This window comes from Nerophis lumbriciformis, linkage group LG09 (genome assembly GCF_033978685.3).
Source record: "Nerophis lumbriciformis linkage group LG09, RoL_Nlum_v2.1, whole genome shotgun sequence".
Taxonomy (NCBI): domain Eukaryota; kingdom Metazoa; phylum Chordata; class Actinopteri; order Syngnathiformes; family Syngnathidae; genus Nerophis; species Nerophis lumbriciformis.
The window spans coordinates 42,970,349-42,982,796 of record NC_084556.2 but is presented as its reverse complement, the minus strand read 5'-3'; the positions used below and the strand labels follow the sequence as shown (position 1 = coordinate 42,982,796).

The 12,448-nt window shown below is 37.8% G+C and overlaps 1 protein-coding gene across 2 annotated transcripts in view; it reads left to right on the top strand.

Annotated features, from left to right (window-relative positions):
- The window catches only part of srrm3 (serine/arginine repetitive matrix 3), a 113,681-nt gene that overhangs the window by 27,326 nt on the left and 73,907 nt on the right, over positions 1-12,448 (top strand). Inside the window, exons 1-2 of one of the 2 annotated variants that reach the window (XM_061963134.1) lie at positions 2,076-2,127; positions 10,292-10,593. In XM_061963134.1, the coding sequence (XP_061819118.1) occupies positions 10,304-10,593 (290 nt within the window). In that variant the 5' untranslated portion in view covers positions 2,076-2,127; positions 10,292-10,303. Of the gene's footprint in view, positions 1-2,075; positions 2,128-10,291; positions 10,594-12,448 lie in introns of those variants that run through there. The other variant, XM_061963132.1, reaches the window with a different exon arrangement.

The following is a 12,448-nucleotide window of genomic DNA, read 5'->3' as shown; positions in this document are numbered from 1 at the left end:
CAAGTCGCCACCTCATCACAGGGCCAACACAGATAGACAGACAACATTCACACTAAAAGCGCAGTCAACTTAATTTCAGCTGCCCTTCTTTTTAACATCAACGGTTGTATTTAGAAACAGTAGAAACAAAATGAATTTGGCCTATGATATAGATTTGGAATTCTATTGCCCTATCATGATAATGCATGTATTGTTGATGATGGCACATTCGAGCCGTGACATGGAAAAGCAGGTAATTGTTTGTTTTTGGTGTTCCTTAGTTGTGCCCTGTTTTCCTGTATAGTGTTTTATTTAATCCCAATCTTCCTGTTGGTTTTCATGTTTTGCAGCACCTTTGCTTTCTGTTCCCAGTGTACCTGTTTTACATTTGTAATTAGGTCTATTTAAGTTCTAACTTGTTTACCGGTCAGTTGTTGCATTATTTGTATACGGTGCATGCTTGTCCACTGTTGTGACATGTTTTGAATGAGCTTTTTGATCTCTATCAAGAGAATTAAACAGTTTTTACTTGTACATTGCCACCTGTCCCGGCATCCTCCATGTTATAGTCTTATTTTGGCTTGTAGTGCATCGTCTGAACCTGCTATTCTAACGGGCTTGTTTCACTTTTATCTAATTAAGGAGCTTTTGAAGAGGCTCTATCACTCTCGTGTGCTGATTCCACGGCTTGATTTGCCATTTGTCAGCTTAATTTCAACAATCTGTTTTTTACAAAGCATTAAGTGTACAACTCTGTCTTAGATTCACTATTTGGGACAGGTGTACTCTTGTTTCTCTCTAAATGTTGTTTTATTCAATCAAAATGGATTCAAATCTATGGAAAGCTAAGAAGAAAAAAGTTACTCAATAGAAAAACACACACAACAAGGCACAGAGGTCCACAGTCTGCGTACATACGATAGCATTGTAAATTCAATCTCACTGTACACAAAAGGCAAATGCATTAACAAAGGCAATACAAAACATCTAAAATAAGATTGAGACCTAAAACATGGACAAAAAGAATAACCAAAATAAAATCATAATAAAAACATAACATGGTATCAATGATAAACTAAGCTTAACCCGTAACTAAAATGAGCTCTTTAAGTCTACCAACAGCTATAAAATGGAATATGTCTAATATTATTATGAATGACAGTCCAAATATGTTGACACGCTCACGGACGGAGGATTGTCTCTCCAATGTCTATCATCGCACAGATCGCTTGCTTTTCGCCACAATACCCGCAGTTGTTTGTGCATAACTGTGCCAGTTTGTTTCCTTACGTCGATCACGAGCTACCGGTCGATCGCGGAGGGTGTGTCTTCCGATCGCCAGCCAGGCATTAAAAAAATAGTCCTAAAAATTTGCGATCATCAATCTTCACTATGACGTTACTTGCGTCATTTGATTGACATTCGCGGCACCCAAGGATCTTGTGAGATGACGCTTCGGGCTGCAAGCTCAGTGTGAAGAAAATTATTTATTGTAAAGTATATAAAAACGAGTATGAAAGCTGGACAAATAAGACGCCAAAAACCAACCACTTACATGTGGTATTGGACAGAAAGGAGGACTTTTTTTCTCCTCCACAATGTAAAAACAAAAATGTGGAAGTTATCAGCATGACTGTAAATTCTGTCTGATTTTAATCAATGCAAGTCATCAGAATAAAATAGTACACCGATTTATATTCTTATCTTCATGAAAGTAAAGACTCTATATGTTATGGTTATGGTTTGAGTTTGTTTCGAACATGCATACAATTACAACATGATACATGTGTTAAAACATGCTTTAATTTTTATTAAATACCTTTAATATGTTAACAGAAGACATTTGTTTCATAAATGAATAAATATATATATATATATATATATATATATATATATATATATACACATATATATATATATATATATATATATATATATATATATATATATATGAATATTTATTTATCGTTATATTATTATTATATTATAATTTTATTTCATTTCATTTCATTATAATTTATATTTATTCATCTGTGAAACAAATATATATTATATATATATAACAAACGTTTTCTGTTTGTTATATATGCAGTGGAGCCACTGGAGGGGTTTGTGGTCCGAGCAGAGGCTGAATGAGCGCCCCAACAGGTAATACTAGAGGGCACCGACCGCCCACATGGACAAGTCGACGAGAATATAATTCTCTTTCTTCACTGGCATGTTTTTTTAGTCCCTAAAAACGTCTTCAGGTGAAAATGAAAATCTTTTGTTTGTTTTCTGTCAGGAGAACAGTTTTTGTGCCTGAAAATCAAACAAAACAGAAACAGACTTCAGAGTACTGCTCGAGCTCCTCTAATGTGGATTTACCATACTTTACAGTCACTACTTGCTTGATTGTTTCTGGTGGGTCCTGCACTTCTGTGTGCACAAATATTTTTGTGATCCTGTTTTCATAGATGAGAGTGTTGTTGATTTGTGTTGAGCGTGTGCTACTGTGACGGAATATCAAGTGCTAATTTGTGAAATAACAGATTCAGCGTTGCAGCCTGTTCAGTAGCTGAAGTCTGAGTCATTACGCAGATAGACAATATTTCTTTGCAGAGTGCAGCATCACTATTAACCACTCAGTCTTCCACATGTACAACATTAACTTGAGTTAGGACAATGCTTCTCAATTTTTTCTGTTAGGCCTCCTCTCCCCTCAGGAAGAAGAAAACACCCTCCCCCTCTCGCTCCCTCACTCCGCTGTGACTAAAGATAGTATAATTTGTCTATAGAATGTCTATAAGTACAACTCTGCATAACACTGTATCCTTATTAATATTAAAGAAAGCAAAAAGAACAATAGATCAACATAAAGGGGAACCATACATTTTTTAGAATTTTGCCTATTGCTCACAATCATTATGAAAGACATGACGATGGATGTATTTTTTTTTAATGCATTCTAAATATAAATGCGATCAAAAGTCCGCTTACTACGGAGCCTATGGGAGCCGCTCTATTCTGCCTACAAAGCCCTTAAGTGCTGTAAGTATATATGTAATGTAGTAACAAGTAAATTAACATTTAATATGTACTTATTTTGCTCATTTTAAGCATAAGCGGGCATTCATTTTAAAAAAAACGCATCAAAAAGTTGGCTTTTTTTTTTTTCAACATCACTGATTAATAGGGATGGGCACCGTTCACATGTCAACTGATACGGTACCGATTCATAGTATGTGGGAATCGATACCTGTGCCATACGGTACCAGTTTTTGGTCTTTTCGTGTGTGTTCATGTTTTATTAAATATAATATTCTTTAATATTAATTTGTATTTGTTTAACTTGACGTGTAACAATAAGCTGAAAACAACTGAGTAATCTTTATTTATTTTACTTCTGAGTCTCATTTATAGTATTTATTATAAAGTAGACTTTGCATGCATTTGAAATTTTAAGAAGTTAAATCTGTATTCGCCCTCTTCTACCTGCTCTGCGCTGTTGTCTTCTCCTAGTCGCTTGTATTTTCACATCATCAGACAGATCAGCCAGTGGTTTTGGAGTAACAGTGGCAGCTTCATAGCTGCTCGTGATTGAGCAGCTGTTTCACAAGACGTCCACGACCATACTTGCCCACCCTCCCAAATTTTCTGGGGGACTCCCGAATTTCAGTGCCTTTCCCGAAAATCTCCCGGGACAACCATTCTCCCGAATTTCTCCCGATTTCCAGCCGGACCTGAGTGAGGACAGCCTGTCGTCAAGTCCACTTTTCCTCCATATAAACAGCGTGCCGGCCGAGTCATGTTATAACATCTACGGCTTTTGGAGCTCTGTGTGCAACTGCACACACAACAAGAAGGAGACTATTATATATGTCTCCGTTATCCATAGGTTTATCTATAACCCATAAAGTAGGCAGGCACGGAGCTGTTTCTCAGCGTGTGTTTATTCCAGCCAGGACGTTAATACACTGACACACAACATCCGGATTCCCATCATGCATTACTTCAAAACTACGGCAAGTAGTAATGTCCAAAAAAAGATAGTGACAGAGAATAGACCGAGGATGGACAATTCAACCCTAAACTCACTCTTTTCCTGCAAATTAAATTTCACAGATGCTGCCCATACCTATGCTCCTTCAAAGGCTTTGCTACTGGCTGAAAAGCATTGCACTGTCATGATCTGTGGTCTAGATCATGTTTTGTGTAGTTATGTTCTGTTAGTTTTGGACTCCTTTTAGTTCCTGTGGGTGCACCTCCCTGAGTTTGTTTTGGTTGCCATGGTTGCTAATTATGTTCACCTGTCTCTGATTAGTGTTTGGCCGCTCACCTGCTACCCGAGCGCTAATCAGAGGCATTATTTAAGTTTGCCTTTGCCAGTCAGTCGGTCTGGGGTCATGGTTCGCTTCATGCCTGATCCACGTAAGTCTTGTTTGTTCATGCCACAGGTAGTAAATTTCCTAGTTTATTATTCCAGTGCTAAGTTGGGTTTCTTTAGCTTTTCGTGCGAACGGCACGCTTTCCTTTTGCTTGTTTCCTGTTTTTGGTTTAAGCTGTGATTTATGTTAAATAAATCATACTCCTACCTTCACGCTTTGTCCGGAGTTGTCCGTTCTGCATCCCGGGAGAACGACCCCGCAGTGAGCTGCGACACCCCCCCCACCCCCTGACATGCACCTTCAAATACAACAATGAGTAGAGAGGAGTGTTATGTGTGTGTATTTGTGTAAATAAATGAACACTGATTTCACTGAATTCAATTTCATTGAATTCTAGCTATAAATATACCCCCCGCCCCCTCTTAACACCCCCCCCCCCCCCTCCCCCCAATCTCCCGAATTCGGAGGTCTCAAGGTTGGCAATTATATCCACGCCAGAGAAATTTTTGTCCAAAAGTGACCATTGCAATCGCACAACATAGAATAAAAGAACAGACTCAGGAAACACTTGAAAACAACACCTAAATGGCATAAGAGATGGCAGCAGCATGAGAAGCCAGACAGCACAACCAGAAGCGTGCACATGCAAAAGAGGTATCGAAACATGGCAGCGTTTGGTTGTATGTGAATCGATACCCGGTCGTACCGATGGAATTTGGTCGGTGCCTATAAAAGTACCGAATTCGTTATCCATCCCTACTGATTACAGCTCACTGCAGACTTTATGAGAGCCAACAAACATAATAAAACATAATTTACTGTGCAATGTCTGCTGTCATTAGGATGCCGACTGCTGAGATGTTCATATATTCCTATTTAGACTCATAATCCTTGCAAAGAAAAGGGGGAGTGAAACCAAGCTTCTTTTTGTGTTGTTCTTACCATTTCTGGGCCTAAATGGGCTGTCAAAGTGTACCAATTTGTCGCAATATGTCCTCGTTCATCTACTATCCAGGTGAGAGGCATGATTAATGATCCAGAATAAAGTTTGGCGAGCAAGGAAACGAGGAAGCAGCTGATCAGTCGTTCATGTCAACATTTGCACAATAGCTCGTGATCAAAGCAACTCTAAAAATAGTTTGTCTGCGTTAGAGCTTATAATAACAATATCACTAATACATGGTTAATATTCAAGTCTTGAAATGTAAAAGGAGTATGGTTGGCCCTTTTTAGATGTTTTTTTTGTGGATTTTATTGGCGGAATAGAGGACCTCCCTTTGTCTCCGCTGTAAGCAGACTTTTATTTACGTTTATATACGATTTAGAATCCATTAAAAAAATACATCCGTTGTCATGTCTTTCATAATGATTGTAACTAAGTAACTTTATTAACATTGTTTTTAGTCTGTAACAAAAAAGATTTAAAGTTCATCAATGACCAATGTATGATCCTGTAACGACTTGGTATCGGATTGATACCTAAATTTGTGGTATCATCCAAAACTAATATAAATTATCAAACAACAGAAGAATACATTCAGCAATTCTGAGACCTTCTTGCTACTGGCGTTCGTAGCGCAATCTAAAATAATTTTTGTAATCTGTCAATCCTTTCCATGTGCGGGCCGGGTGGTTTCCCTTGTTGAGTCAAATTAAAGTACCATTGAAGTGGAAAAAACAAATTGACTTCATATGCTAAATTGTGTTTCATTGTATCTATTAAATTATATCCAGGTTTATTTACAATCCGCAAAGTATGTGAAAACATTGTTTTAACATCACAAAATGCCACAAATTCAGTCGGCCATTTTAAATACTCTGCTTCGAATATCTTTGACAATTTCCGTAGGTTCTTCGTCACCGGAGTAAAGCTTCTGCACTCTAACTATATTATCAGATCAGTCATACTAGAAATATACAACAATTGGAAGGAGATGTGCTGTTTATCATTCACAATCCTTATGTAAGACAAAAACACATACGTTTGGCAAAATCGTAAATAAATAGCTAACAACTGAGTCAACAGATCGAGGGTCCCCCATTGCGCCCATTATACCCTCTCTAAAAACATCAACAATATTCCATTTACATGTCATGACCTGAAAATTAACCAAATATGATTGATATTGTTGTTATAAGCGCCAAAGCAGATGGCTTATTTAAGCGGCGCATTGATAGCTGTGAGCTAATGCTACGGTTACACTGAACTGCTTCGTCTCAAACTTCCTAAAAGTAAAATCTAGAATATAATTCATGCATCTCTCACCTGGTAGAAGACACATGTGGCCGTGGACCGAGAGGCTGGTCGACTTTCACGTCCCCAGAGATGGTGGACAAAGACGCCAGTTGCTGCCACTTTTTTTTAACCCTTTGTGAGGATTGTGATTGAATCTTCTTCTAAACAGGATTATTTGAGCATGCTCTGTGTTGACAACCCAGCAAGAGTGGAAATATTAATGTAAGTTATGTTTATTATGGTTAGTTTGTATGTTTAGCACCCAGCAATGCTGTTGATGCTAAGTTGTTTCAATAAAGCTGCATCTGTTAAGTATTCTATTTCTAAAACCTATGACTCGTCCTCCTTGTATTCAGGCTCAAAAATCTAAGTTTCTGGATCATATTTTTTCCCAAAGTAATCGTTCTTGGCTCTCACAAAGTCTGCTTTATTTGCATTGTTGTTGATGAGTCAAACTAAAGGTCTGTGGTTGCTTCTTGTACGTCACGGATCACGTGACTGGCTTGCTCATAATCTCTCAAAATGGCTCGGGAATCTCTGTGAGATTGATACTATTTTGATCATATTTATTTATTCGCAAACTTTGGAAGTCTTTTGGTGTAATGAATCGGATATATAATATACAGTATATATGATAATAGCTTCAATATGAAGGCAACTTGTTTTTCCAGTCTACTGTTACATTAGACAGTAGACTCTACTCCTGGTGGTGCCCTTCCTTCAATTCCTTTAAGTTTCAGCTTTGCAACCGTACTCCCCCCGGAATCCAAAGACTTTGGTTTCCTGGTACAACAAGAACTGGGCTGTTGAGTTCTAAGGAGCCACAAAGATGAATTGTTACAATACAAAAATCAGCGCTAAAAGGAAATAAGCGCCCCCCAGTGTACGGGAGGTACATGGCGTATGACCAATACTGTTGCATTAGAGAGTGTGCATGGACACTGGGACTTCACATGTAGGTGTGAAAATCTAAAAAAAACTTCTTGAGAAATCTGACTAATATAGTGCACGAAAACATAGTCAGTGGCTCATGTTGTATGTATGTGCCAAACCAATTTGGGATCTTATTTCTTTTTGAACGTTTGAATCAAAGCAATATAATCCTTGGCAGAGGTATGTGCTGTCTTTTTCAGATTTTTTCTCTATGCTAAAAGCGGGTTGGGAATTAATCCTGTTAAGATTTGGCTAATAGATGCAGACCGATGCAGAGTCAAAAGCTGGCAAAATGGGCAAAACCAACAGAGCAGCAGGGCCTTATGTATTAAGCTTGCTTTTGCACAATAAACCTGGCGTACATCCTTTTAAATAAGGACAACATTATTCTGTATAAGAGGCCATTTCTGTGTTATTCTCACACTAAAAGCATGTGTTTTGTTAGGATATGGCTATAGCTGGACCCCAAAGCAGAGTCCAAAGCTGCAGGGGCCTTATGTATTAGGCTTTCTAGCGTATGCCCAGCTTATTCATGGCAGAGTTGAGATGTATCAAGAGGGGAATGTGCGTTGCATCACGCTAACTTCATGCTTCATGTACGCACATCTGCATATCGTTTTTTCTTCTGTGATATGGATCCTCCTGGGTCTGAAATAAAATGACTACTATTACAATTCTACATAATGTGGATACTATGGGGACATAAATAGGCAGTTGTTCAGGCTTTGCCAACATTTGATTTAATCAAAATTCACTTTTTCGCCAATGTATTTAATGTATTTTATTACATTAAAAAAATACCTAATGAATTGAGACAGAGCACAATAGAAGCCACATTTAGCATTCTAAAACGGTGTCAGAAAATACTTGGAATCAACCCAATTACATCTGTGAATCAACCGCTTTGGTACAATCCCAATATCATAATTGATAAAAATGTGGTCAAATGGAAAACAAGGAAAGACATTACTAAACCTCATCGTATTTTTAATGTAAACTCCTTTAAACCGTTCAATGAATTAGTTGATCAATATAATACACCCAGAAATCATTTTTTTAAATTGTATCTCTTTAAAACACGCCGTAAAGAAATGCATATCGTGTGAAAATATGTATTTTAATAGCCATGAACTGGAAGATGCACTCTTTAATCAGGATACAATTAACAAATGAATTAAAAGATTTTATGGAGTAATACATGAACATCATACTAGAATTGCAAATGATGCATGTGTTTGGAAATTGATGATTGCCTTAAACATTTTAGACGAAAGAGACATATCATGGAATGATATTTGGAAAAATGCCAATGAGCCCTTTACAAGCATTACAAATAAGCTGAGTCAATTTAAGATATTGAATATACTGTATTTTACATCTTCTCAGCTGTTTAAATTGGTACAGTAGATAGCAAGTTATGTATGAAGTGTCAGGCAGCTGAGTGAACTCTTGTACATTTATTGTAGGAATGTCAGAGAATAAAAGAGTTATGGTTGAAAACAATAAAAGAAGCAATCACAATCCTAAATATAAACATCCCAATGATACTGCAAACTTGTATTCTTGGTGCTCTGCATCAATGTAGTAACGTGTCATCAAAGAGTAAAAATGCATTTCTTTCAATATGCATCATAACAAAAATGGTAATATTAAAAAAAATGGATAGATGCTGATAGTCCAACTCATACTGACTGGTATACACAAGCTATGGAGATGATATCAGTAGAAAAAAACTTCATTTTGTTTAGATAATAATGAGTCATATATTGGAATATGGGATCCATTATATAAATTAGGTTTAACTATTAAATGGAACTAAAATAATACTTTTTTTAAATCTTTGTGGTAAATATTGGACACAATGTGTTGTCAAGCTTATGAGATGTGATGCAAGTGTGCATTATTCTTAATTTTTGTTTGTTTTTGTTTTATTTTTTATAAATGGTTGTGATGATAATGTAAATGAGGAATTTCTAATCACTACTATGTTGGAATGTTTATTAATATTGATAATGCTGTCGATATTATTAATCTTTGTTTGACTATTTTTGGATTGTTTTGTGTCATGTGTGTGTGTCCTCTCAATTGCTCTGTTGATTGCTATTCTAAATGTTGCTGACATATATTTGTGAGGATGTGTATTTTTTTTTTTCGGCGATCATTTTGCCATTTATAATCAAATCCAAGTCGATTGCAATGTAACAAAGAAATGTCACTGGATTTGTGCGTGCGCACACTTTAATACCCATCCATCAATCCATTTTCTACCGCTTGTCCCTCTCGGGGTCGCGGGGGTGCTGGAGCCGCTGCACTCGGGCGGAAGGCGGTGTATACCCTGGATACCTTGGACGGGGCCAACACAGATAGACAACATTTACACTCACATTCTCACACTCGGGCCAATTTGCACACATTAATACATTTGATTTTTTTCTGGCCTACAATGTTTTTTGCATTTGAACGTGCGCATATTTTTTTGTAGGAAATCTATACAACTCTAACACAAGTAGCCCCAGGAATTTGGTAACTGGACAGAGTTTGGAGGCACAAAACAAAACAACCTTGCATCTTCGTGGTGGAAATGGAAAGCTTATGGAGGATCCACCTGTGCTTCATACACGGAGGCAAACTAAAACAGAACAACTACAAAACAAAGCTACTGGTCAAATAAATATCATGCCCTTATAAAAATAAACCAATACAAATGTGTTCAATTAATAATTTTGAATTCTGACTAGTTATTTAACAATTTGTTGTTACACCTGTATGTCCACAGACTCCAGTTATCATGTACGATGCAACAAGGGTGCCATCTCCAAAGGACGGTTCAAAAGAGCTGACCAAGCCATTGATCCCTGCAGAAGGAACAGACGTGGGAACAACAACAGGAGAAGTTTTAACGTCATCAACAACCGAACATGCGAGAACTGAGGAAGTACAGTCTGCTGCAGAGGAGGAACAACCTAAACCAGAGCCAGTTCTGGTGAAAAAGCCACAAAGAGAGATACTGGACCATGAGAGGAAGCGGAGGGTAGAGCTCAAATGTATGGAGCTCCAAGAGATGATGGAGGAGCAGGGGTAAGTCTAGTCCTATTTGTTGTGCAGTATGAAAACAAGCTCATACACACACACAAACACACACACACACACACACACGCACACACACACACACACACCCACACACACACACACACACACACATTACCTTCTCGAGACCTCAAAAAAATGCCTACCTCTTTAGAACTACCCTTTCTATATATATATATATATAAAGATTTGTATTTACAACATTAATATATACGTACAATACAACTATAAAAAAGGTAAGCTTTTAGTATTCTTATTTTTTTTTTAATGTTTTTTTTGTAATTGTTTTTTAATCTTCATTATTTACTTCAAGTTGTTACAGTATGTCTCTATATACATATTTGTTTTATTTTTTAAATTAATTTTGGCTAAAGGGGGCACTTTTCAATTTCTTACACACACTTTTTTATTACATATGTTGGCCAGAGGTGGAGCAATTAATTTTCTTACACACACTTGTTATTTCATATGTTGACCAGTGGGGGAGAGCTTTTAAAACCAACACACAGTTTTGAAAAGTCCCTCCTTTTTGGGACCACCCTAATTTTGACATATTTCACCACCAGGGGTGCAAATGAGATATTCTCTATTAGATGCAATGGTTTTCCGTATTGGGACCATGATTTTGGTCCTCACTTGTTCCTTCACTCTTTCTCATATGGAAGGTACTCATCTTTGTTGATGTCTCAAGAAGGGTAAAACAATACAAGAACACACACACACACACACACACACACACACACACACACACACACACACACACCATACACAGTGATACGGAAGCATGGCTAGCAGACGCTGGCTGGATGTGTGGCTGTGTTTCATGAAACCCAGACTGCGAACAATCACATGTGGCAAAGAAGAAAGGAAAACATACATTTAATTCAAATATATTGTGATTGTGTGCGTGTGTGTGAATATACACTATATTGCCAAAAGTATTTGGCCACCCATCCAAATGATGAGAATTGGTGTCCTAATCAGGCATTTAGGTATGGAGACTGTTTCTCCAAACGTGTGAAAGAATGGGCCGCTCTCAGTGATTTCCAGTGTGGAACTGTCATAGGATGCCACCTGTGCAACAAATCCAGTTGTGAAATTTCCTTGCTTCTAAATATTCCGAAGTCAACTTTATTATAAGAAGAGATTGGGAACAACAGCAACTCAGCCAAAATGGTAGGCCACGTAAACTGACAGAGAGGGGTCAGTGGATGCTGAAGCGCATAGTGCAAAGACTTTCTGCACAGTCAGAGCTGCAAACTTCATGTGACCTTCCAATTAGCCCATGTACAGTACGCAGAGAGCTCTATGGCCGAACAGCTGCATCTAAGCCATACATCACCAAGTCCAATGCAAAGTGTGGGATGCAGGGTGTAAAGTACGTTGCCACTGGACTCTAGAGCAGTGGAGATGCCTTCTCTGGAGTGATGAATCACGCTTTTCCATCTGGCAATCTGATGGACCAGTCTGGGTTTGGAGGTTGCCAGGAGAACGCTACATTTCAGACTGCTTTGTGCTGAGTGTGAAATTTGATGGAGGAGGAATTTTGGTGTGGGGTTGTTTTTCAGGAGTTGGGCTTGTCCCCTTAGTTCCAGTGAAAGGAACTATGAATGCTCCAGGATACCAAAACATTTTGGACAATTCCATGGGATGGCACTTCAAGTTCATATGTGAGTAAAGGCAGGTGGCCAAATACTTTTGGCAACATAGTGTATACTGTATGTGTATGAATGCATATATGTTTGTGTCTGTCTGCCACAATAGCTTACACTGTTTTTCACTGTTGCACTGCTGTTCTTACTGGTATTTATTTTTAACATTTAAACATGTTATTGTTTGCCTTGTA